At 45.0% G+C, this 22,685-nt stretch overlaps 1 protein-coding gene across 1 annotated transcript in view; it reads right to left on the reverse strand.

Annotated features, from left to right (window-relative positions):
- The window catches only part of LOC115125699 (voltage-dependent P/Q-type calcium channel subunit alpha-1A-like), a 71,978-nt gene extending 50,514 nt beyond the window's left edge, over positions 1-21,464 (reverse strand). The window contains exons 1-3 of the mRNA XM_065010946.1: positions 21,444-21,464; positions 17,868-17,963; positions 3,345-3,484 (exon numbers count right to left, since the gene is read on the reverse strand). Of these exons, the coding sequence (XP_064867018.1) occupies positions 3,345-3,484; positions 17,868-17,963; positions 21,444-21,464 (257 nt within the window). The remainder of the gene's footprint in view (positions 1-3,344; positions 3,485-17,867; positions 17,964-21,443) is intronic.
- Positions 21,465-22,685: the final 1,221 nt, after the last annotated feature.

Below are 22,685 nucleotides of genomic sequence, written 5' to 3' on the forward strand. Positions count from 1 at the left end.
CTTCATCAGTGATTTAAAAACACCAATCGGGACAAGTTCTTCCAGTTTAAAAGTATTTTGTAAGGTGTTCCAAGACGATGGCGCAGAGTACATAAAAGCCCTTTTATCAAATTCAGTTCGGACATTTGGATAAAGTCCAGCGAACGAAGAGAGTACCCGCCACATTTCTGAACAATAAAAATGCACAAATAAAAAGGTAGTAAACCCAAAATGGCTTTGTAAATAAAAGTCTACCAGTGACTGAGCCTACGAGTGACTAGAGAAGGCCAGCCAACCCTGGTATACAAAGTGCAGTGGTGCGTAAGGGTTTTGCAGTTTAAAATAAATCTCAAAGTGCCATGGTAAAGAGTGTCAATTGCTCTCAAACACTGAGCGGAAGCATTCATATATAAAATATCCCCATAGTCTAGTAAAGGCATAAATGTAGCTGACACTAGCCTCCTTCTGGCTTCAAAAGAAAAACAGGCCTTATTCCTAAAATAAAATCCCAATTTCAGATTCAATTGTTTTGTAAGTTGTTGAATATACAATTTAAAAGAGAGGCCGTCATCAATTAAAATTCCAAGATATTTATGAGGTTACAACCTCAATCTCCTTGCCCTGACAGGTAGTAATAGGTGAAAGGTTCAGAGGTCTATTTCTTGCATTAGAGAACACCATTAGTTTAGTTTTGTCAGTATTGAGGATAAGCTTTAATTGACACAGGGTATGTTGAACAGTATAAAAAGCAGTTTGCATGTTCTGGAAAGCTTTTGTAAGAGACGAGGCACAACAGTAAATAACAGTATCAGCATAAAAATGAAGTTGTGCATTTTGGACATTTCGTCTAAATCATTTTTAAAATAGTGAATAAGAGAGGACCAAGTACAGAGCCTTGGGGAACACCATTCAGTTCTATCAGACAGATAGTTAGCAAACCATGCAACTGCATGCTCCGAAAGACCTACACTCGACAATCTCTGCCTTAGTATAGCATGATCAACTGTATCAAAAGCCTTAGAGAGATCAATAAAAAGTGAGACAGTGCTGTTTTTTGTCAATGGCTTCAGTGATATCATTTAAAACCTTCATGGCTGCTGTAATTGTGCTATGCTGCTTCCTGAAGCCCGATTGGTACATTGATAAAATAGAGTTAGTAAATAAAAACTATTTTAGCTGTTCACTTATAAGGGTTTCAAGTATTTTCACCAGGGGTGACAGCTTTGAGATTGGCCTATAATTATTTAAAAGAGTTGGATCTCCCCCTTTTAAAAGTGGTAGGACAAATGCTGATTTCCAGATCTTTGGAATTTCATTACATTCCAGGGTTAGACTGAACAGAGATGTCACTCTTATCCAGAGCGACTGACAGTAGGGAGTGCATTCATTTTCATACGTTTTAATACATTTGCATGTACACACGCATACACATTGGCACGTAGGCACACATGCACACACACAAGCACTAGCATACATACATACATACATACATACATACATACATACATACATACATACATACATACATACATACATACATACATACATACATACATACAGTGGGGAGAACAAGTATTTGATACACTGCTGATTTTGCAGGTTTTCCTACTTAAAGCATGTAGAGGTCTGTAATTTTTATCATAGGTACACTTCAACTGTGAGAGACGGAATCTAAAACAAAAATCCAGAAAATCACATTGTATGATTTTTAAGGAATTCACTTGCATTTTATTGCATGACATAAGTATTTGATCACCTACCAACCAGTAAGAATTCCGGCCCTCACAGACCTGTTAGTTTTTCTTTAAGAAGCTGTCCACACACTCAATCAAACAGACGCCAACCTCTCCACAATGGCCAAGACCAGGGAGCTGTGTAAGGACATCAGGGATCAAATTGTAGACCTGCACAAGGCTGGGATGGGCTACAGGACAATAGGCAAGCAGCTTGGTGAGAAGGCAACAACTGTTGGTGCAATTATTAGAAAATGGAAGTTCAAGATGACGGTCAATCACCCTCGGTCTGGGGCTCCATGCAAGATCTCACCTCGTGGGGCATCAATGATCATGAGGAAGGTGAGGGATAAGCCCAGAACTACACGGCAGGACCTGGTCAATGACCTGAAGAGAGCTGGGACCACAGTCTCAAAGAAAACCATTAGTAACACACTACGCCGTCATGGATTAAAATCCTGCAGCGCACGCAAGGTCCCCCTGCTCAAGCCAGCGCATGTCCAGGCCCGTCTGAAGTTTGCCAATGACCATCTGGATGATCCAGAGGAGGAATGGGAGATGGTCATGTGGTCTGATGAGACAAAAATAGAGCTTTTTGGTCTAAACTCAACTCGCCGTGTTTGGAGGAAGAAGAAGGATGAGTACAGGTGGAAACATCATTCTTTGGGGATGCTTTTCTGCAAAGGGGACAGGACGACTGCACCGTATTGAGGGGAGGATGGATGGGGCCATGTATCGCGAGATCTTGGCCAACAACCTCCTTCCCTCAGTAAGAGCATTGAAGATGGGTCGTGGCTGGGTCTTCCAGCATGACAACGACCCGAAACACACAGCCAGGGCAACTAAGGAGTGGGTCCGTAAGAAGCATCTCAAGGTCCTGTAGTGGCCTAGCCCGTCTCCAGACCTGAACCCAACAGAAAATCTTTGGAGGGAGCTGAAAGTCCGTATTGCCCAGCGACAGCCCCGAAACCTGAAGGATCTGGAGAAGGTCTGTATGGAGGAGTGGGCCAAAATCCCTGCTGCAGTGTGTGCAAACCTGGTAAAGAACTACAGCCAACAAATGATCTCTGTAATTGCAAACAAAGGTTTCTGTACCAAATATTAAGTTCTGCTTTTCTGATGTATCAAATACTTATGTCATGCAATAAAATGCAAATTAATTACTTAAAAAATCATACAATGTGATTTTCTAGATTTTTGTTTTAGATTCCATCTCTCACAGTTGAAGTGTACATATGATAAAATATTACAGACCTCTACATGCTTTGTAAGTAAGAAAACCTGCAAAATTGGCAGTGTATCAAATACTTGTTCTCCCCACTGTACATACATACATACATACATACATACATACATACATACATACATACATACATATATGACTCCCCTCTCTCTAGCATGTGATCACATGATCTGTTTGTCGGTGTGAATGTCTGTGTTTTCAACGTGGTTCCCAGCAGCTTCTTGTTTCAGTGAATGTGTGTGTAGCGTGTTTGGGTGCATGCGTGCGGGCGTACTGTGTCTACTGGCTACTGTGTATACACTGGTGTTAACTCATGTTTGAGTTTATCTTTGCATTTGTGTGGGAGTGGGTGTGTGTGTGTGGGCGTGTGTGTGTTTCTCAACACTCACCCTGTGCATACTACTACGAAGTCCATGGCATTCCATCCGTTCCTTATGTAGGAGTTCTTATGGAAGGCAAATCCTAGAGCCAGGATCTTAATGCCTGACTCAAAACAGAAGATCCCTATGAAGTAGGGCTCAGTGTCATCCTAAAGGAGAGAGAGAGGGGGGGTAATAGAAGAAGGCTCAGTGCAAAGATTTTACAGGGTTCAATTTAAAGGGACAATCTGCAGTTTAAACTATGTTTTCTTTTTTTTTAAGTACATTGTTTTTAAAACAATAAAACTAACTTTTATATTATTTTGGGGGTTCCGTTGGGGTATGAAAAGAAGTTCTATTCTTCAAGAATCAATGGGTATAAAGTCAAAACATGGATGAACCAACTGCAGATTGGCCCTTTAAATACACAATATATGACATAATCCAAGATGTCAGACAGTGTGAAGTAAGGCTCTATGGTGCTGAGAGGACAGAGAGATGTTAGACAGTGTGAAGTAAGGCTCTGTGATGCTGAGAGGACGGATAGATGTTAGAAGGTGTGAAGTAAGGCTCTATGGTGCTGAGAGGACAGATAGATGTTAGACAGTGTGAAGTAAGGCTCTATGGTGCTGAGAGGACAGATAGATGTCAGACAGTGTGAAGTAAGGCTCTATGGTGATGAGAGGACAGATAGATGTTAGACAGTGTGAAGTAAGGCTCTATGGTGCTGAGAGGACAGATAGATGTTAGACAGTGTGAAGTAAGGCTCTATGGTGCTGAGAGGACAGAGAGATGTTAGACAGTGTGAAGTAAGGCTCTATGGTGCTGAGAGGACAGAGAGATGTTAGACAGTGTGAAGTAAGGCTCTATGGTGCTGAGAGGACGGATAGATGTTAGAAGGTGTGAAGTAAGGCTCTATGGTGCTGAGAGGACAGATAGATGTTAGACAGTGTGAAGTAAGGCTCTATGGTGCTGAGAGGACAGATAGATGTTAGACAGTGTGAAGTAAGGCTCTATGGTGCTGAGAGGACAGATAGATGTTAGACAGTGTGAAGTAAGGCTCTATGGTGCTGAGAGGACAGATAGATGTTAGACAGTGTGAAGTAAGGCTCTATGGTGCTGAGAGGACAGATAGATGTTAGACAGTGTGAAGTAAGGCTCTATGGTGCTGAGAGGACAGAGAGATGTTAGACAGTGTGAAGTAAGGCTCTATGGTGCTGAGAGGACAGAGATATGTTAGACAGTGTGAAGTAAGGCTCTATGGTGCTGAGAGGACAGAGAGATGTTAGACAGTGTGAAGTAAGGCTCTATGGTGCTGAGAGGACAGATAGATGTTAGACAGTGTGAAGTAAGGCTCTATGGTGCTGAGAGGACAGAGAGATGTTAGACAGTGTGAAGTAAGGCTCTATAGTGCTGAGAGGACAGAGAGATGTTAGACAGTGTGAAGTAAGGCTCTATGGTGCTGAGAGGACAGAGAGATGTTAGACAGTGTGAAGTAAGGCTCTATGGTGCTGAGAGGACAGAGATATGTTAGACAGTGTGAAGTAAGGCTCTATGGTGCTGAGAGGACAGAGAGATGTTAGACAGTGTGAAGTAAGGCTCTATGGTGCTGAGAGGACAGATAGATGTTAGACAGTGTGAAGTAAGGCTCTATGGTGCTGAGAGGACAGAGAGATGTTAGACAGTGTGAAGTAAGGCTCTATAGTGCTGAGAGGACAGATAGATGTCAGACAGTGTGAAGTAAGGCTCTATGGTGATGAGAGGACAGATAGATGTTAGACAGTGTGAAGTAAGGCTCTATGGTGCTGAGAGGACAGATAGATGTTAGACAGTGTGAAGTAAGGCTCTATGGTGCTGAGAGGACAGAGAGATGTTAGACAGTGTGAAGTAAGGCTCTATGGTGCTGAGAGGACAGAGAGATGTTAGACAGTGTGAAGTAAGGCTCTATGGTGCTGAGAGGACAGATAGATGTTAGAAGTGTGAAGTAAGGCTCTATGGTGCTGAGAGGACAGATAGATGTTAGACAGTGTGAAGTAAGGCTCTATGGTGCTGAGAGGACAGATAGATGTTAGACAGTGTGAAGTAAGGCTCTATGGTGCTGAGAGGACAGATAGATGTTAGACAGTGTGAAGTAAGGCTCTATGGTGCTGAGAGGACAGATAGATGTTAGACAGTGTGAAGTAAGGCTCTATGGTGCTGAGAGGACAGATAGATGTTAGACAGTGTGAAGTAAGGCTCTATGGTGCTGAGAGGACAGAGAGATGTTAGACAGTGTGAAGTAAGGCTCTATGGTGCTGAGAGGACAGAGATATGTTAGACAGTGTGAAGTAAGGCTCTATGGTGCTGAGAGGACAGAGAGATGTTAGACAGTGTGAAGTAAGGCTCTATGGTGCTGAGAGGACAGATAGATGTTAGACAGTGTGAAGTAAGGCTCTATGGTGCTGAGAGGACAGAGAGATGTTAGACAGTGTGAAGTAAGGCTCTATAGTGCTGAGAGGACAGAGAGATGTTAGACAGTGTGAAGTAAGGCTCTATGGTGCTGAGAGGACAGATAGATGTTAGACAGTGTGAAGTAAGGCTCTATGGTGCTGAGAGGACAGAGATATGTTAGACAGTGTGAAGTAAGGCTCTATGGTGCTGAGAGGACAGAGAGATGTTAGACAGTGTGAAGTAAGGCTCTATGGTGCTGAGAGGACAGATAGATGTTAGACAGTGTGAAGTAAGGCTCTATGGTGCTGAGAGGACAGAGAGATGTTAGACAGTGTGAAGTAAGGCTCTATAGTGCTGAGAGGACAGAGAGATGTTAGACAGTGTGAAGTAAGGCTCTATGGTGCTGAGAGGACAGAGAGATGTTAGACAGTGTGAAGTAAGGCTCTATGGTGCTGAGAGGACAGAGAGATGTTAGACAGTGTGAAGTAAGGCTCTATGGTGCTGAGAGGACAGATAGATGTTAGACAGTGTGAAGTAAGGCTCTATGGTGCTGAGAGGACAGATAGATGTTAGACAGTGTGAAGTAAGGCTCTATGGTGCTGAGAGGACAGAGAGATGTTAGACAGTGTGAAGTAAGGCTCTATGGTGCTGAGAGGACAGATAGATGTTAGACAGTGTGAAGTAAGGCTCTATGGTGCTGAGAGGACAGATAGATGTTAGACAGTGTGAAGTAAGGCTCTATGGTGCTGAGAGGACAGAGAGATGTTAGACAGTGTGAAGTAAGGCTCTATGGTGCTGAGAGGACAGAGAGATGTTAGACAGTGTGAAGTAAGGCTCTATGGTGCTGAGAGGACAGAGAGATGTTAGACAGTGTGAAGTAAGGCTCTATGGTGCTGAGAGGACAGAGAGATATTAGACAGTGTGAAGTAAGGCTCTATGGTGCTGAGAGGACAGAGATATGTTAGACAGTGTGAAGTAAGGCTCTATGGTGCTGAGAGGACAGATAGATGTTTGACAGTGTGAAGTAAGGCTCTATGGTGCTGAGAGGACAGATAGATGTTAGACAGTGTGAAGTAAGGCTCTATGGTGCTGAGAGGACAGATAGATGTTAGACAGTGTGAAGTAAGGCTCTATGGTGCTGAGAGGACAGAGGGATGTTAGACAGTGTGAAGTAAGGCTCTATGGTGCTGAGAGGACAGATAGATGTTAGACAGTGTGAAGTAAGGCTCTATGGTGCTGAGAGGACAGAGAGATGTTAGACAGTGTGAAGTAAGGCTCTATGGTGCTGAGAGGACAGATATATGTTAGACAGTGTGAAGTAAGGCTCTATAGTGCTGAGAGGACAGAGAGATGTTAGACAGTGTGAAGTAAGGCTCTATGGTGCTGAGAGGACAGAGAGATGTTAGACAGTGTGAAGTAAGGCTCTATGGTGCTGAGAGGACAGAGAGATGTTAGACAGTGTGAAGTAAGGCTCTATAGTGCTGAGAGGACAGAGAGATGTTAGACAGTGTGAAGTAAGGCTCTATGGTGCTGAGAGGACAGAGAGATGTTAGACAGTGTGAAGTAAGGCTCTATGGTGCTGAGAGGACAGATATATGTTAGACAGTGTGAAGTAAGGCTCTATGGTGCTGAGAGGACAGAGAGATGTTAGACAGTGTGAAGTAAGGCTCTATGGTGCTGAGAGGACAGATAGATGTTAGACAGTGTGAAGTAAGGCTCTATGGTGCTGAGAGGACAGAGAGATGTTAGACAGTGTGAAGTAAGGCTCTATGGTGCTGAGAGGACAGAGAGATGTTAGACAGTGTGAAGTAAGGCTCTATGGTGCTGAGAGGACAGAGAGATGTTAGACAGTGTGAAGTAAGGCTCTATGGTGCTGAGAGGACAGAGAGATGTTAGACAGTGTGAAGTAAGGCTCTATGGTGCTGAGAGGACAGATAGATGTTAGACAGTGTGAAGTAAGGCTCTATGGTGCTGAGAGGACGATAGATGTTAGACAGTGTGAAGTAAGGCTCTATGGTGCTGAGAGGACAGAGAGATGTTAGACAGTGTGAAGTAAGGCTCTATGGTGCTGAGAGGACAGATAGATGTTAGACAGTGTGAAGTAAGGCTCTATGGTGCTGAGAGGACAGAGAGATGTTAGACAGTGTGAAGTAAGGCTCTATGGTGCTGAGAGGACAGAGAGATGTTAGACAGTGTGAAGTAAGGCTCTATGGTGCTGAGAGGACAGAGAGATGTTAGACAGTGTGAAGTAAGGCTCTATGGTGCTGAGAGGACAGAGAGATGTTAGACAGTGTGAAGTAAGGCTCTATGGTGCTGAGAGGACAGAGATATGTTAGACAGTGTGAAGTAAGGCTCTATGGTGCTGAGAGGACAGATAGATGTTTGACAGTGTGAAGTAAGGCTCTATGGTGCTGAGAGGACAGATAGATGTTAGACAGTGTGAAGTAAGGCTCTATGGTGCTGAGAGGACAGATAGATGTTAGACAGTGTGAAGTAAGGCTCTATGGTGCTGAGAGGACAGAGAGATGTTAGACAGTGTGAAGTAAGGCTCTATGGTGCTGAGAGGACAGATAGATGTTAGACAGTGTGAAGTAAGGCTCTATGGTGCTGAGAGGACAGAGAGATGTTAGACAGTGTGAAGTAAGGCTCTATGGTGCTGAGAGGACAGATATATGTTAGACAGTGTGAAGTAAGGCTCTATAGTGCTGAGAGGACAGAGAGATGTTAGACAGTGTGAAGTAAGGCTCTATGGTGCTGAGAGGACAGATAGATGTTAGACAGTGTGAAGTAAGGCTCTATGGTGCTGAGAGGACAGAGATATGTTAGACAGTGTGAAGTAAGGCTCTATGGTGCTGAGAGGACAGATAGATGTTAGACAGTGTGAAGTAAGGCTCTATGGTGCTGAGAGGACAGATAGATGTTAGACAGTGTGAAGTAAGGCTCTATGGTGCTGAGAGGACAGATATATGTTAGACAGTGTGAAGTAAGGCTCTATAGTGCTGAGAGGACAGAGAGATGTTAGACAGTGTGAAGTAAGGCTCTATGGTGCTGAGAGGACAGAGAGATGTTAGACAGTGTGAAGTAAGGCTCTATGGTGCTGAGAGGACAGAGAGATGTTAGACAGTGTGAAGTAAGGCTCTATGGTGCTGAGAGGACAGATAGATGTTAGACAGTGTGAAGTAAGGCTCTATGGTGCTGAGAGGACAGAGATATGTTAGACAGTGTGAAGTAAGGCTCTATGGTGCTGAGAGGACAGAGAGATGTTAGACAGTGTGAAGTAAGGCTCTATGGTGCTGAGAGGACAGATAGATGTTAGACAGTGTGAAGTAAGGCTCTATGGTGCTGAGAGGACAGAGAGATGTTAGACAGTGTGAAGTAAGGCTCTATAGTGCTGAGAGGACAGAGAGATGTTAGACAGTGTGAAGTAAGGCTCTATGGTGCTGAGAGGACAGAGAGATGTTAGACAGTGTGAAGTAAGGCTCTATGGTGCTGAGAGGACAGAGATATGTTAGACAGTGTGAAGTAAGGCTCTATGGTGCTGAGAGGACAGATAGATGTTAGACAGTGTGAAGTAAGGCTCTATGGTGCTGAGAGGACAGAGAGATGTTAGACAGTGTGAAGTAAGGCTCTATGGTGCTGAGAGGACAGATAGATGTTAGACAGTGTGAAGTAAGGCTCTATGGTGCTGAGAGGACAGAGATATGTTAGACAGTGTGAAGTAAGGCTCTATGGTGCTGAGAGGACAGAGAGATGTTAGACAGTGTGAAGTAAGGCTCTATGGTGCTGAGAGGACAGATAGATGTTAGACAGTGTGAAGTAAGGCTCTATGGTGCTGAGAGGACAGAGAGATGTTAGACAGTGTGAAGTAAGGCTCTATAGTGCTGAGAGGACAGAGAGATGTTAGACAGTGTGAAGTAAGGCTCTATGGTGCTGAGAGGACAGATAGATGTTAGACAGTGTGAAGTAAGGCTCTATGGTGCTGAGAGGACAGAGATATGTTAGACAGTGTGAAGTAAGGCTCTATGGTGCTGAGAGGACAGATAGATGTTAGACAGTGTGAAGTAAGGCTCTATGGTGCTGAGAGGACAGAGAGATGTTAGACAGTGTGAAGTAAGGCTCTATAGTGCTGAGAGGACAGAGAGATGTTAGACAGTGTGAAGTAAGGCTCTATGGTGCTGAGAGGACAGAGAGATGTTAGACAGTGTGAAGTAAGGCTCTATGGTGCTGAGAGGACAGAGAGATGTTAGACAGTGTGAAGTAAGGCTCTATGGTGCTGAGAGGACAGATAGATGTTAGACAGTGTGAAGTAAGGCTCTATGGTGCTGAGAGGACGGATAGATGTTAGAAGGTGTGAAGTAAGGCTCTATGGTGCTGAGAGGACAGAGAGATGATAGACAGTGTGAAGTAAGGCTCTATGGTGCTGAGAGGACAGATAGATGTTAGACAGTGTGAAGTAAGGCTCTATGGTGCTGAGAGGACAGATAGATGTTAGACAGTGTGAAGTAAGGCTCTATGGTGCTGAGAGGACAGAGAGATGTTAGACAGTGTGAAGTAAGGCTCTATGGTGCTGAGAGGACAGAGAGATGTTAGACAGTGTGAAGTAAGGCTCTATGGTGCTGAGAGGACAGAGAGATATTAGACAGTGTGAAGTAAGGCTCTATGGTGCTGAGAGGACAGAGATATGTTAGACAGTGTGAAGTAAGGCTCTATGGTGCTGAGAGGACAGATAGATGTTTGACAGTGTGAAGTAAGGCTCTATGGTGCTGAGAGGACAGATAGATGTTAGACAGTGTGAAGTAAGGCTCTATGGTGCTGAGAGGACAGATAGATGTTAGACAGTGTGAAGTAAGGCTCTATGGTGCTGAGAGGACAGAGGGATGTTAGACAGTGTGAAGTAAGGCTCTATGGTGCTGAGAGGACAGATAGATGTTAGACAGTGTGAAGTAAGGCTCTATGGTGCTGAGAGGACAGAGAGATGTTAGACAGTGTGAAGTAAGGCTCTATGGTGCTGAGAGGACAGATATATGTTAGACAGTGTGAAGTAAGGCTCTATAGTGCTGAGAGGACAGAGAGATGTTAGACAGTGTGAAGTAAGGCTCTATGGTGCTGAGAGGACAGAGAGATGTTAGACAGTGTGAAGTAAGGCTCTATGGTGCTGAGAGGACAGAGAGATGTTAGACAGTGTGAAGTAAGGCTCTATGGTGCTGAGAGGACAGATAGATGTTAGACAGTGTGAAGTAAGGCTCTATGGTGCTGAGAGGACAGATAGATGTTAGACAGTGTGAAGTAACGCTCTATGGTGCTGAGAGGACGGATAGATGTTAGAAGGTGTGAAGTAAGGCTCTATGGTGCTGAGAGGACAGATAGATGTTAGACAGTGTGAAGTAAGGCTCTATGGTGCTGAGAGGACAGATAGATGTTAGACAGTGTGAAGTAAGGCTCTATGGTGCTGAGAGGACAGATAGATGTTAGACAGTGTGAAGTAAGGCTCTATGGTGCTGAGAGGACAGAGAGATGTTAGACAGTGTGAAGTAAGGCTCTATGGTGCTGAGAGGACAGATAGATGTTAGACAGTGTGAAGTAAGGCTCTATGGTGCTGAGAGGACAGATAGATGTTAGACAGTGTGAAGTAAGGCTCTATGGTGCTGAGAAGACAGATAGATGTTAGACAGTGTGAAGTAAGGCTCTATGGTGCTGAGAGGACAGAGAGATGTTAGACAGTGTGAAGTAAGGCTCTATGGTGCTGAGAGGACAGAGAGATGTTAGACAGTGTGAAGTAAGGCTCTATGGTGCTGAGAGGACAGAGAGATGTTAGACAGTGTGAAGTAAGGCTCTATGGTGCTGAGAGGACAGAGATGTTAGACAGTGTGAAGTAAGGCTCTATGGTGCTGAGAGGACAGAGAGATGTTAGACAGTGTGAAGTAAGGCTCTATGGTGCTGAGAGGACGGATATATGTTAGACAGTGTGAAGTAAGGCTCTATGGTGCTGAGAGGACAGAGAGATGTTAGACAGTGTGAAGTAAGGCTCTATGGTGCTGAGAGGACGGATATATGTTAGACAGTGTGAAGTAAGGCTCTATGGTGCTGAGAGGACAGATAGATGTCAGACAGTGTGAAGTAAGGCTCTATGGTGCTGAGAGGACAGAGAGATGTTAGACAGTGTGAAGTAAGGCTCTATGGTGCTGAGAAGACAGATAGATGTTAGACAGTGTGAAGTAAGGCTCTATGGTGCTGAGAGGACAGAGAGATGTTAGACAGTGTGAAGTAAGGCTCTATGGTGCTGAGAGGACAGAGAGATGTTAGACAGTGTGAAGTAAGGCTCTATGGTGCTGAGAGGACAGAGATGTTAGACAGTGTGAAGTAAGGCTCTATGGTGCTGAGAGGACAGAGAGATGTTAGACAGTGTGAAGTAAGGCTCTATGGTGCTGAGAGGACAGAGATGTTAGACAGTGTGAAGTAAGGCTCTATGGTGCTGAGAGGACGGATATATGTTAGACAGTGTGAAGTAAGGCTCTATGGTGCTGAGAGGACAGAGAGATGTTAGACAGTGTGAAGTAAGGCTCTATGGTGCTGAGAGGACGGATATATGTTAGACAGTGTGAAGTAAGGCTCTATGGTGCTGAGAGGACAGATAGATGTTAGAAGGTGTGAAGTAAGGCTCTATGGTGCTGAGAGGACAGAGAGATGTTAGACAGTGTGAAGTAAGGCTCTATGGTGCTGAGAGGACAGAGAGATGTTAGACAGCGTGAAGTAAGGCTCTATGGTGCTGAGAGGACAGAGAGATGTTAGACAGTGTGAAGTAAGGCTCTATGGTGCTGAGAGGACAGAGAGATGTTAGACAGTGTGAAGTAAGGCTCTATGGTGCTGAGAGGACAGATAGATGTTAGACAGTGTGAAATAAGGCTCTATGGTGCTGAGAGGACAGAGAGATGTTAGACAGTGTGAAGTAAGGCTCTATGGTGCTGAGAGGACAGAGAGATGTTTGACAGTGTGAAGTAAGGCTCTATGGTGCTGAGAGGACAGAGAGATGTTAGACAGTGTGAAGTAAGGCTCTGTGATGCTGAGAGGACATAGAGATGTTAGACAGTGTGAAGTAAGGCTCTATGGTGCTGAGAGGACAGATAGATGTTAGACAGTGTGAAGTAAGGCTCTATGGTGCTGAGAGGACAGATAGATGTTTGACAGTGTGAAGTAAGGCTCTATGGTGCTAAGAGGACAGAGAGATGTTAGACAGTGTGAAGTAAGGCTCTGTGATGCTGAGAGGACAGAGAGATGTTAGACAGTGTGAAGTAAGGCTCTATGGTGCTGAGAGGACAGATAGATGTTAGACAGTGTGAAGTAAGGCTCTATGGTGCTGAGAGGACAGATAGATGTTTGACAGTGTGAAGTAAGGCTCTATGGTGCTGAGAGGACAGAGAGATGTTAGACAGTGTGAAGTAAGGCTCTATGGTGCTGAGAGGACAGAGAGATGTTAGACAGTGTGAAGTAAGGCTCTATGGTGCTGAGAGGACAGAGAGATATTAGACAGTGTGAAGTAAGGCTCTATGGTGCTGAGAGGACAGAGATATGTTAGACAGTGTGAAGTAAGGCTCTATGGTGCTGAGAGGACAGATAGATGTTTGACAGTGTGAAGTAAGGCTCTATGGTGCTGAGAGGACAGATAGATGTTAGACAGTGTGAAGTAAGGCTCTATGGTGCTGAGAGGACAGAGGGATGTTAGACAGTGTGAAGTATAGCTCTATGGTGCTGAGAGGACAGATAGATGTTAGACAGTGTGAAGTAAGGCTCTATGGTGCTGAGAGGACAGAGAGATGTTAGACAGTGTGAAGTAAGGCTCTATGGTGCTGAGAGGACAGATATATGTTAGACAGTGTGAAGTAAGGCTCTATAGTGCTGAGAGGACAGAGAGATGTTAGACAGTGTGAAGTAAGGCTCTATGGTGCTGAGAGGACAGAGAGATGTTAGACAGTGTGAAGTAAGGCTCTATGGTGCTGAGAGGACAGAGAGATGTTAGACAGTGTGAAGTAAGGCTCTATGGTGCTGAGAGGACAGATAGATGTTAGACAGTGTGAAGTAAGGCTCTATGGTGCTGAGAGGACAGATAGATGTTAGACAGTGTGAAGTAACGCTCTATGGTGCTGAGAGGACGGATAGATGTTAGAAGGTGTGAAGTAAGGCTCTATGGTGCTGAGAGGACAGATAGATGTTAGACAGTGTGAAGTAAGGCTCTATGGTGCTGAGAGGACAGATAGATGTTAGACAGTGTGAAGTAAGGCTCTATGGTGCTGAGAGGACAGATAGATGTTAGACAGTGTGAAGTAAGGCTCTATGGTGCTGAGAGGACAGAGATGTTAGACAGTGTGAAGTAAGGCTCTATGGTGCTGAGAGGACAGATAGATGTTAGACAGTGTGAAGTAAGGCTCTATGGTGCTGAGAGGACAGATAGATGTTAGACAGTGTGAAGTAAGGCTCTATGGTGCTGAGAAGACAGATAGATGTTAGACAGTGTGAAGTAAGGCTCTATGGTGCTGAGAGGACAGAGATGTTAGACAGTGTGAAGTAAGGCTCTATGGTGCTGAGAGGACAGAGAGATGTTAGACAGTGTGAAGTAAGGCTCTATGGTGCTGAGAGGACAGAGAGATGTTAGACAGTGTGAAGTAAGGCTCTATGGTGCTGAGAGGACAGAGAGATGTTAGACAGTGTGAAGTAAGGCTCTATGGTGCTGAGAGGACAGAGAGATGTTAGACAGTGTGAAGTAAGGCTCTATGGTGCTGAGAGGACGGATATATGTTAGACAGTGTGAAGTAAGGCTCTATGGTGCTGAGAGGACAGAGAGATGTTAGACAGTGTGAAGTAAGGCTCTATGGTGCTGAGAGGACGGATATATGTTAGACAGTGTGAAGTAAGGCTCTATGGTGCTGAGAGGACAGATAGATGTCAGACAGTGTGAAGTAAGGCTCTATGGTGCTGAGAGGACAGAGATATGTTAGACAGTGTGAAGTAAGGCTCTATGGTGCTGAGAGGACAGATAGATGTTAGACAGTGTGAAGTAAGGCTCTATGGTGCTGAGAGGACAGATAGATGTTAGACAGTGTGAAGTAAGGCTCTATGGTGCTGAGAAGACAGATAGATGTTAGACAGTGTGAAGTAAGGCTCTATGGTGCTGAGAGGACAGAGAGATGTTAGACAGTGTGAAGTAAGGCTCTATGGTGCTGAGAGGACAGAGAGATGTTAGACAGTGTGAAGTAAGGCTCTATGGTGCTGAGAGGACAGAGAGATGTTAGACAGTGTGAAGTAAGGCTCTATGGTGCTGAGAGGACAGAGAGATGTTAGACAGTGTGAAGTAAGGCTCTATGGTGCTGAGAGGACAGAGAGATGTTAGACAGTGTGAAGTAAGGCTCTATGGTGCTGAGAGGACGGATATATGTTAGACAGTGTGAAGTAAGGCTCTATGGTGCTGAGAGGACAGAGAGATGTTAGACAGTGTGAAGTAAGGCTCTATGGTGCTGAGAGGACGGATATATGTTAGACAGTGTGAAGTAAGGCTCTATGGTGCTGAGAGGACAGATAGATGTTAGAAGGTGTGAAGTAAGGCTCTATGGTGCTGAGAGGACAGAGAGATGTTAGACAGTGTGAAGTAAGGCTCTATGGTGCTGAGAGGACAGAGAGATGTTAGACAGCGTGAAGTAAGGCTCTATGGTGCTGAGAGGACAGAGAGATGTTAGACAGTGTGAAGTAAGGCTCTATGGTGCTGAGAGGACAGAGAAATGTTAGACAGTGTGAAGTAAGGCTCTATGGTGCTGAGAGGACAGATAGATGTTAGACAGTGTGAAGTAAGGCTCTATGGTGCTGAGAGGACAGAGAGATGTTAGACAGTGTGAAGTAAGGCTCTATGGTGCTGAGAGGACAGAGATGTTTGACAGTGTGAAGTAAGGCTCTATGGTGCTGAGAGGACAGAGATGTTAGACAGTGTGAAGTAAGGCTCTGTGATGCTGAGAGGACAGAGAGATGTTAGACAGTGTGAAGTAAGGCTCTATGGTGCTGAGAGGACAGATAGATGTTAGACAGTGTGAAGTAAGGCTCTATGGTGCTGAGAGGACAGATAGATGTTTGACAGTGTGAAGTAAGGCTCTATGGTGCTAAGAGGACAGAGATGTTAGACAGTGTGAAGTAAGGCTCTGTGATGCTGAGAGGACAGAGATGTTAGACAGTGTGAAGTAAGGCTCTATGGTGCTGAGAGGACAGATAGATGTTAGACAGTGTGAAGTAAGGCTCTATGGTGCTGAGAGGACAGATAGATGTTTGACAGTGTGAAGTAAGGCTCTATGGTGCTGAGAGGACAGATAGATGTTAGACAGTGTGAAGTAAGGCTCTATGGTGCTGAGAGGACAGAGAGATGTTAGACAGTGTGAAGTAAGGCTCTATGGTGCTGAGAGGACAGAGAAATGTTAGACAGTGTGAAGTAAGGCTCTATGGTGCTGAGAGGACAGATAGATGTTAGACAGTGTGAAGTAAGGCTCTATGGTGCTGAGAGGACAGAGAGATGTTAGACAGTGTGAAGTAAGGCTCTATGGTGCTGAGAGGACAGAGAGATGTTTGACAGTGTGAAGTAAGGCTCTATGGTGCTGAGAGGACAGAGAGATGTTAGACAGTGTGAAGTAAGGCTCTGTGATGCTGAGAGGACAGAGAGATGTTAGACAGTGTGAAGTAAGGCTCTATGGTGCTGAGAGGACAGATAGATGTTAGACAGTGTGAAGTAAGGCTCTATGGTGCTGAGAGGACAGATAGATGTTTGACAGTGTGAAGTAAGGCTCTATGGTGCTAAGAGGACAGAGAGATGTTAGACAGTGTGAAGTAAGGCTCTGTGATGCTGAGAGGACAGAGAGATGTTAGACAGTGTGAAGTAAGGCTCTATGGTGCTGAGAGGACAGATAGATGTTAGACAGTGTGAAGTAAGGCTCTATGGTGCTGAGAGGACAGATAGATGTTTGACAGTGTGAAGTAAGGCTCTATGGTGCTGAGAGGACAGATAGATGTTAGACAGTGTGAAGTAAGGCTCTGTGATGCTGAGAGGACAGAGAGATGTTAGACAGTGTGAAGTAAGGCTCTATGGTGCTGAGAGGACAGATAGATGTTAGACAGTGTGAAGTAAGGCTCTATGGTGCTGAGAGGACAGATAGATGTTTGACAGTGTGAAGTAAGGCTCTATGGTGCTGAGAGGACAGAGAGATGTTAGACAGTGTGAAGTAAGGCTCTGTGATGCTGAGAGGACAGAGAGATGTTAGACAGTGTGAAGTAAGGCTCTATAGTGCTGAGAGGACAGAGAGATGTTAGACAGTGTGAAGTAAGGCTCTATAGTGCTGAGAGGACAGAGAGATGTTAGACAGTGTGAAGTAAGGCTCTATAGTGCTGAGAGGACAGAGAGATGTTAGACAGTGTGAAGTAAGGCTCTATGATGCTGAGAGGACAGAGAGATGTTAGACAGGAAAGGGGAAGGGAACTGATCTGAATTGTATAGTATTCATCCACCTGGGAAGGTTCACACACGGCATTATACGTAACATTAATGTATACACAAAGAAACGTCCTGATTGATCCATGCATATACACCTGTATAGTACAACATGTATGCTTACAGCATGTGTGTGAGATTGGTATATCTATGTTCATATGTGTGTCTGTGTGAGTGTTTGTGTGCATTCATATGTGTGTCTGTGTGAGTGTTTGTGTGCATTCATATGTGTGTCTGTGTGAGTGTTTGTGTGCATTCATATGTGTGTCTGTGTGAGTGTTTGTGTGCATTCATATGTGTGTCTGTGTGAGTGTTTGTGTGCATTCATATGTGTGTCTGTGTGAGTGTTTGTGTGCATTCATGTGTGTGTCTGTGTGAGTGTTTGTGTGCATTCATATGTGTGTCTGTGTGAGTGTTTGTGTGCATTCATGTGTGTGTCTGTGTGAGTTTTTGTGTGCATTCATATGTGTGTCTGTGTGAGTGTTTGTGTGCATTCATGCATGTGTGTGCATGTACAAATTTGTATGTGTGTGTGTGTATGCATTCGTAAGTGGGGGTGTGGGACAAATTCCCGTTTGTGTGAGTGTGTGTCCAGTGTGTGTGTGACGTACCAGGCGTTCAGACAGAGGAGTCTTGTCTCCATCAGGCAGATGTTGCTCCAGAGCCAGGACAATACAGTTGGCACAGATGGTGGCCAGGATCAACCACTCAAACGGAGTGAGAGAGTACAGTCAAGGAAGAAAACAGGGAGAAGAGCAGAGAACAGACGGAGAGGACAGGCAGAAACCAGAGAGGAGAGGACAGACGGAGAGGACAGGAAGAAACCAGGGACGAGAGGGCAGACAGAGAAGACAGGAAGAAACCAGGGAGGAGAGGAGAAGAGGACAGACAGAGAGGACAGGAAGAGATCCAGAAGGAGAGGGCAGACAGAGAGGACAGGAAGAAACCAGGGAGGGGAGGACAGACAGAGAGGACAGGAAGAAACCAGGGAGGGGAAGACAGACAGAGAGGACAGGAAGAAACCAGGGACGAGAGGACAGACAGAGAGGACAGGAAGAGATCCAGAAGGAGAGGGCAGACAGAGAAGACAGGAAGAAACCAGGGAAGGGGGGACAGACAGAGAGGACAGGCAGAAACCAGGTAGGAGAGGGCAGACAGAGAGGACAGGAAGAAACCAGGGAGGAGAGGGCAGACAGAGAGGACAGGAAGAAACCAGGGAGGAGAGGACAGACAGAGAGGACAGGAAGAAACTAGGGAGGAGAGGGCAGACAGAGAGGACAGGAAGAAACCAGGGAGGAGAGGACAGGAAGAGATCCAGGAGGAGAGGGCAGACAGAGAGGACAGGAAGAAACCAGGGAGGAGAAGGCAGACAGAGAGGACAGGAAGAAAACAGGGAGGAGAGGACAGGAAGAGATCCAGGAGGAGAGGGCAGACAGAGAGGACAGGAAGAAACCAGGGAGGAGAAGGCAGACAGAGAGGACAGGAAGAAACCAGGGAGGAGAGGACAGACAGAGAGGACAGGAAGAAACCAGGGAGGAGAGGACAGACAGAGAGGACAGGAAGAAACCATGGAGGAGAAGGCAGACAGAGAGGACAGGAAGAACCCAGGGAGGAGAGGACAGGAAGAGATCCAGGAGGAGAGGGCAGACAGAGAGGACAGGAAGAAACCAGGGAGGAGAAGGCAGACAGAGAGGACAGGAAGAAACCAGGGAGGAGAGGAGAAGAGGACAGACAGAGAGGACAGGAAGAAACCAGGGAGGAGAGGAGAAGAGGACAGACAGAGAGGACAGGAAGAAACCAGGGAGGAGAGGAGAAGAGGACAGACAGAGAGGACAGGAAGAAACCAGGGAGGAGAGGAGAAGAGGACAGACAGAGAGGACAGGAAGAAACCAGGGAGGAGAGGAGAAGAGGACAGACAGAGAGGACAGGAAGAAACCAGGGAGGAGAGGAGAAGAGGACAGACAGAGACGACAGGAAGAAACCAGGGAGGAGAGGAGAAGAGGACAGACAGAGAGGACAGGAAGAAACCAGGGAGGAGAGGAGAAGAGGACAGACAGAGAGGACAGGAAAAGGACAAGGTGGCAGCAATCTGATACTTAACTAACTCAGTTATTCCCGAATTCCCGAATGTTATAACATTTATAACAAACGTGTATATCATAATAACATATTTTAAAATCCAAAATATAATAATGAGCCAACAATTAAAACTCCCAGTCAAAAATAACAACGATATACAGTAGCTATTGGCCGATCATAACCACATGATCGAATATATACAGTTGAGAAAAGCTCTTGGTGAATTATTGGACATGATGCCATGATTCTACAAACACAGCTACCACCTTCCTTACACTCAGTATAGTGTTTCCTGAATGGACTGAGACCTACACATTACGGTAAACATTAACATATAGCATTGTGTAGTGTTTCCTGAATGGACTGAGACCTACACTGCACGGTAAACATTAACATATAGCATTGTGTAGTGTTTCCTGAATGGGCTGAGACCTACACATTACGGTAAACATTAACATATAGCATTGTGTAGTGTTTCCTGAATGGGCTGAGACCTACACTGCACGGTAAACATTAACATATAGCATTGTGTAGTGTTTCCTGAATGGGCTGAGACCTACACTGCACAGTAAACATTAACATATAGCATTGTGTAGTGTTTCCTGAATGGGCTGAGACCTACACTGCACGGTAAACATTAACATATAGCATTGTGTAGTGTTTCCTGAATGGGCTGAGACCTACACTGCACGGGAAACATTAACATATAGCATTGTGTAGTGTTTCCTGAATGGGCTGAGACCTACACTGCACGGTAAACATTAACATATAGCATTGTGTAGTGTTTCCTGAATGGGCTGAGACCTACACTGCACAGTAAACATTAACATATAGCATTGTGTAGTGTTTCCTGAATGGGCTGAGACCTACACTGCACGGTAAACATTAACATATAGCATTGTGTAGTGTTTCCTGAATGGGCTGAGACCTACACTGCACGGTAAACATTAACATATAGCATTGTGTAGTGTTTCCTGAATGGGCTGAGACCTACACTGCACGGTAAACATTAACATATAGCATTGTGTAGTGTTTCCTGAATGGGCTGAGACCTACACTGCACGGTAAACATTAACATATAGCATTGTGTAGTGTTTCCTGAATGGGCTGAGACCTACACTGCACGGTAAACATTAACATATAGCATTGTGTAGTGTTTCCTGAATGGGCTGAGACCTACACATTACGGGAAACATTAACATATAGCATTGTGTAGTGTTTCCTGAATGGGCTGAGACCTACACTGCACGGTAAACATTAACATATAGCATTGTGTAGTGTTTCCTGAATGGGCTGAGACCTACACATTACGGGAAACATTAACATATAGCATTGTGTAGTGTTTCCTGAATGGGCTGAGACCTACACTGCACGGTAAACATTAACATATAGCATTGTGTAGTGTTTCCTGAATGGGCTGAGACCTACACTGCACGGTAAACATTAACATATAGCATTGTGTAGTGTTTCCTGAATGGGCTGAGACCTACACTGCACGGTAAACATTAACATATAGCATTGTGTAGTGTTTCCTGAATGGGCTGAGACCTACACTAAAACATTAACATAGCATTGTGTAGTGTTTCCTGAATGGGCTGAGACCTACACATTACGGTAAACATTAACATATAGCATTGTGTAGTGTTTCCTGAATGGGCTGAGACCTACACATTACGGGAAACATTAACATATAGCATTGTGTAGTGTTTCCTGAATGGGCTGAGACCTACACATTACGGTAAACATTAACATATAGCATTGTGTAGTGTTTCCTGAATGGGCTGAGACCTACACTGCACGCTAAACATTAACATATAGCATTGCAATAACTGTGTACAAACACACAAAGGTGACACCTGCTAAATGGGGATCAGGCCAGAAGAAAACCAGCTGTACAACCACCCTGCATATATAGTATGAACACACACAAATCGACACACAGGGTCAGACAGCTGTTCCCTGATGCCTGGTGGGGCCTGTGGTGAGATGTGTGTGTGTGTGTGTGTTGATGTGAGTGTAACGTAATGCAGTGCTGCAGGGCCCAGTGTGAGTGAGTCAGTCAGACATGCACCAGGCATGGTTGTAATGGGCTGTCATTACACAGTTACCCTCACACAGCCCAGCTGCATGTTGATACACACTGACAAACACACACAGATGATGCATACACACACACACACAAACATATGTAGGCGCACACACAAACACACAGACACAGAATGATGCCACACACACAGAGCGATGACACATGGGCTTATTACTAACCATGTTGTATATTTAAACAGATGAATAACTGCTGCTGGCACACACACACACACACACACACAGACACACACACACACACACACACACAGACACACACACACACACACACACAGACACACACACACACACACAGACACACAGACACACACACACACACACACACACACACACACACAGACACACACACAGACACACGCACTCACTCACACACACACACACACACACACACACACACACACACACACAGACACACGCACTCACTCACACACACACACACACGCACACACACACACACACACAGACACACGCACTCACTCACACACAGAGTCATTGTTATGGCTAGTGCAGGGATGAGGCCTAAGCAGTGAGTATGATTCAGTGTGACATCAACGTTTGGCTCTACATACAGAAGGACTGAGGGCAATAAAGAGAGAGAGAGAGAGAGAGAGAGAGAGAGAGAGAGAGAGAGAGAGAAGAGAACGAGAGAGGGAGTAGGGATCCCTACCACATGAACTCATAAACTCACGGGTAGTTAATTGTATCTCATGCTGTTTGTCTCTTGCTCTCTCTTTTCTCGCTCTCTTTTCCCTCTCTCTTTTCCCTCTCTCTTTTCCCTTTCTCTTTTCACTCTCTCTTTTCCCTCTCTCTTTTCCCTCTCTCTTTTCCCTCTCTCTTTTCCCTCTCTCTTTTCACTCTCTCTTTTCCCTCTCTCTTTTCCCTCTCTCTTTTCCCTCTCTCTTTTCCCTCTCTCTTTTCCCTCTCTCTTTTCACTCTCTCTTTTCCCTCTCTCTTTTCCCTCTCTCATTTCCCTCTCTCTTTTCCCTCTCTCTTTTCACTCTCTCTTTTCCCTCTCTCGTTTCCCTCTCTCGTTTCCCTCTCTCTTTTCACTCTCTCTTTTCCCTCTCTCGTTTCCCTCTCTCTTTTCCCTCTCTCTTTTCACTCTCTCTTTTCACTCTCTCTTTTCCCTCTCTCTTTTCACTCTCTCTTTTCCCTCTCTTGTTTCCCTCTCTCTTTTCCCTCTCTCTTTTCCCTCTCTCTTTTCACTCTCTCGTTTTCCTCTCTCTTTTCCCTCTCTCTGTTCACTC

Source organism: Oncorhynchus nerka, linkage group LG26, assembly GCF_034236695.1.
Source record: "Oncorhynchus nerka isolate Pitt River linkage group LG26, Oner_Uvic_2.0, whole genome shotgun sequence".
In the NCBI taxonomy this organism is placed as follows: domain Eukaryota; kingdom Metazoa; phylum Chordata; class Actinopteri; order Salmoniformes; family Salmonidae; genus Oncorhynchus; species Oncorhynchus nerka.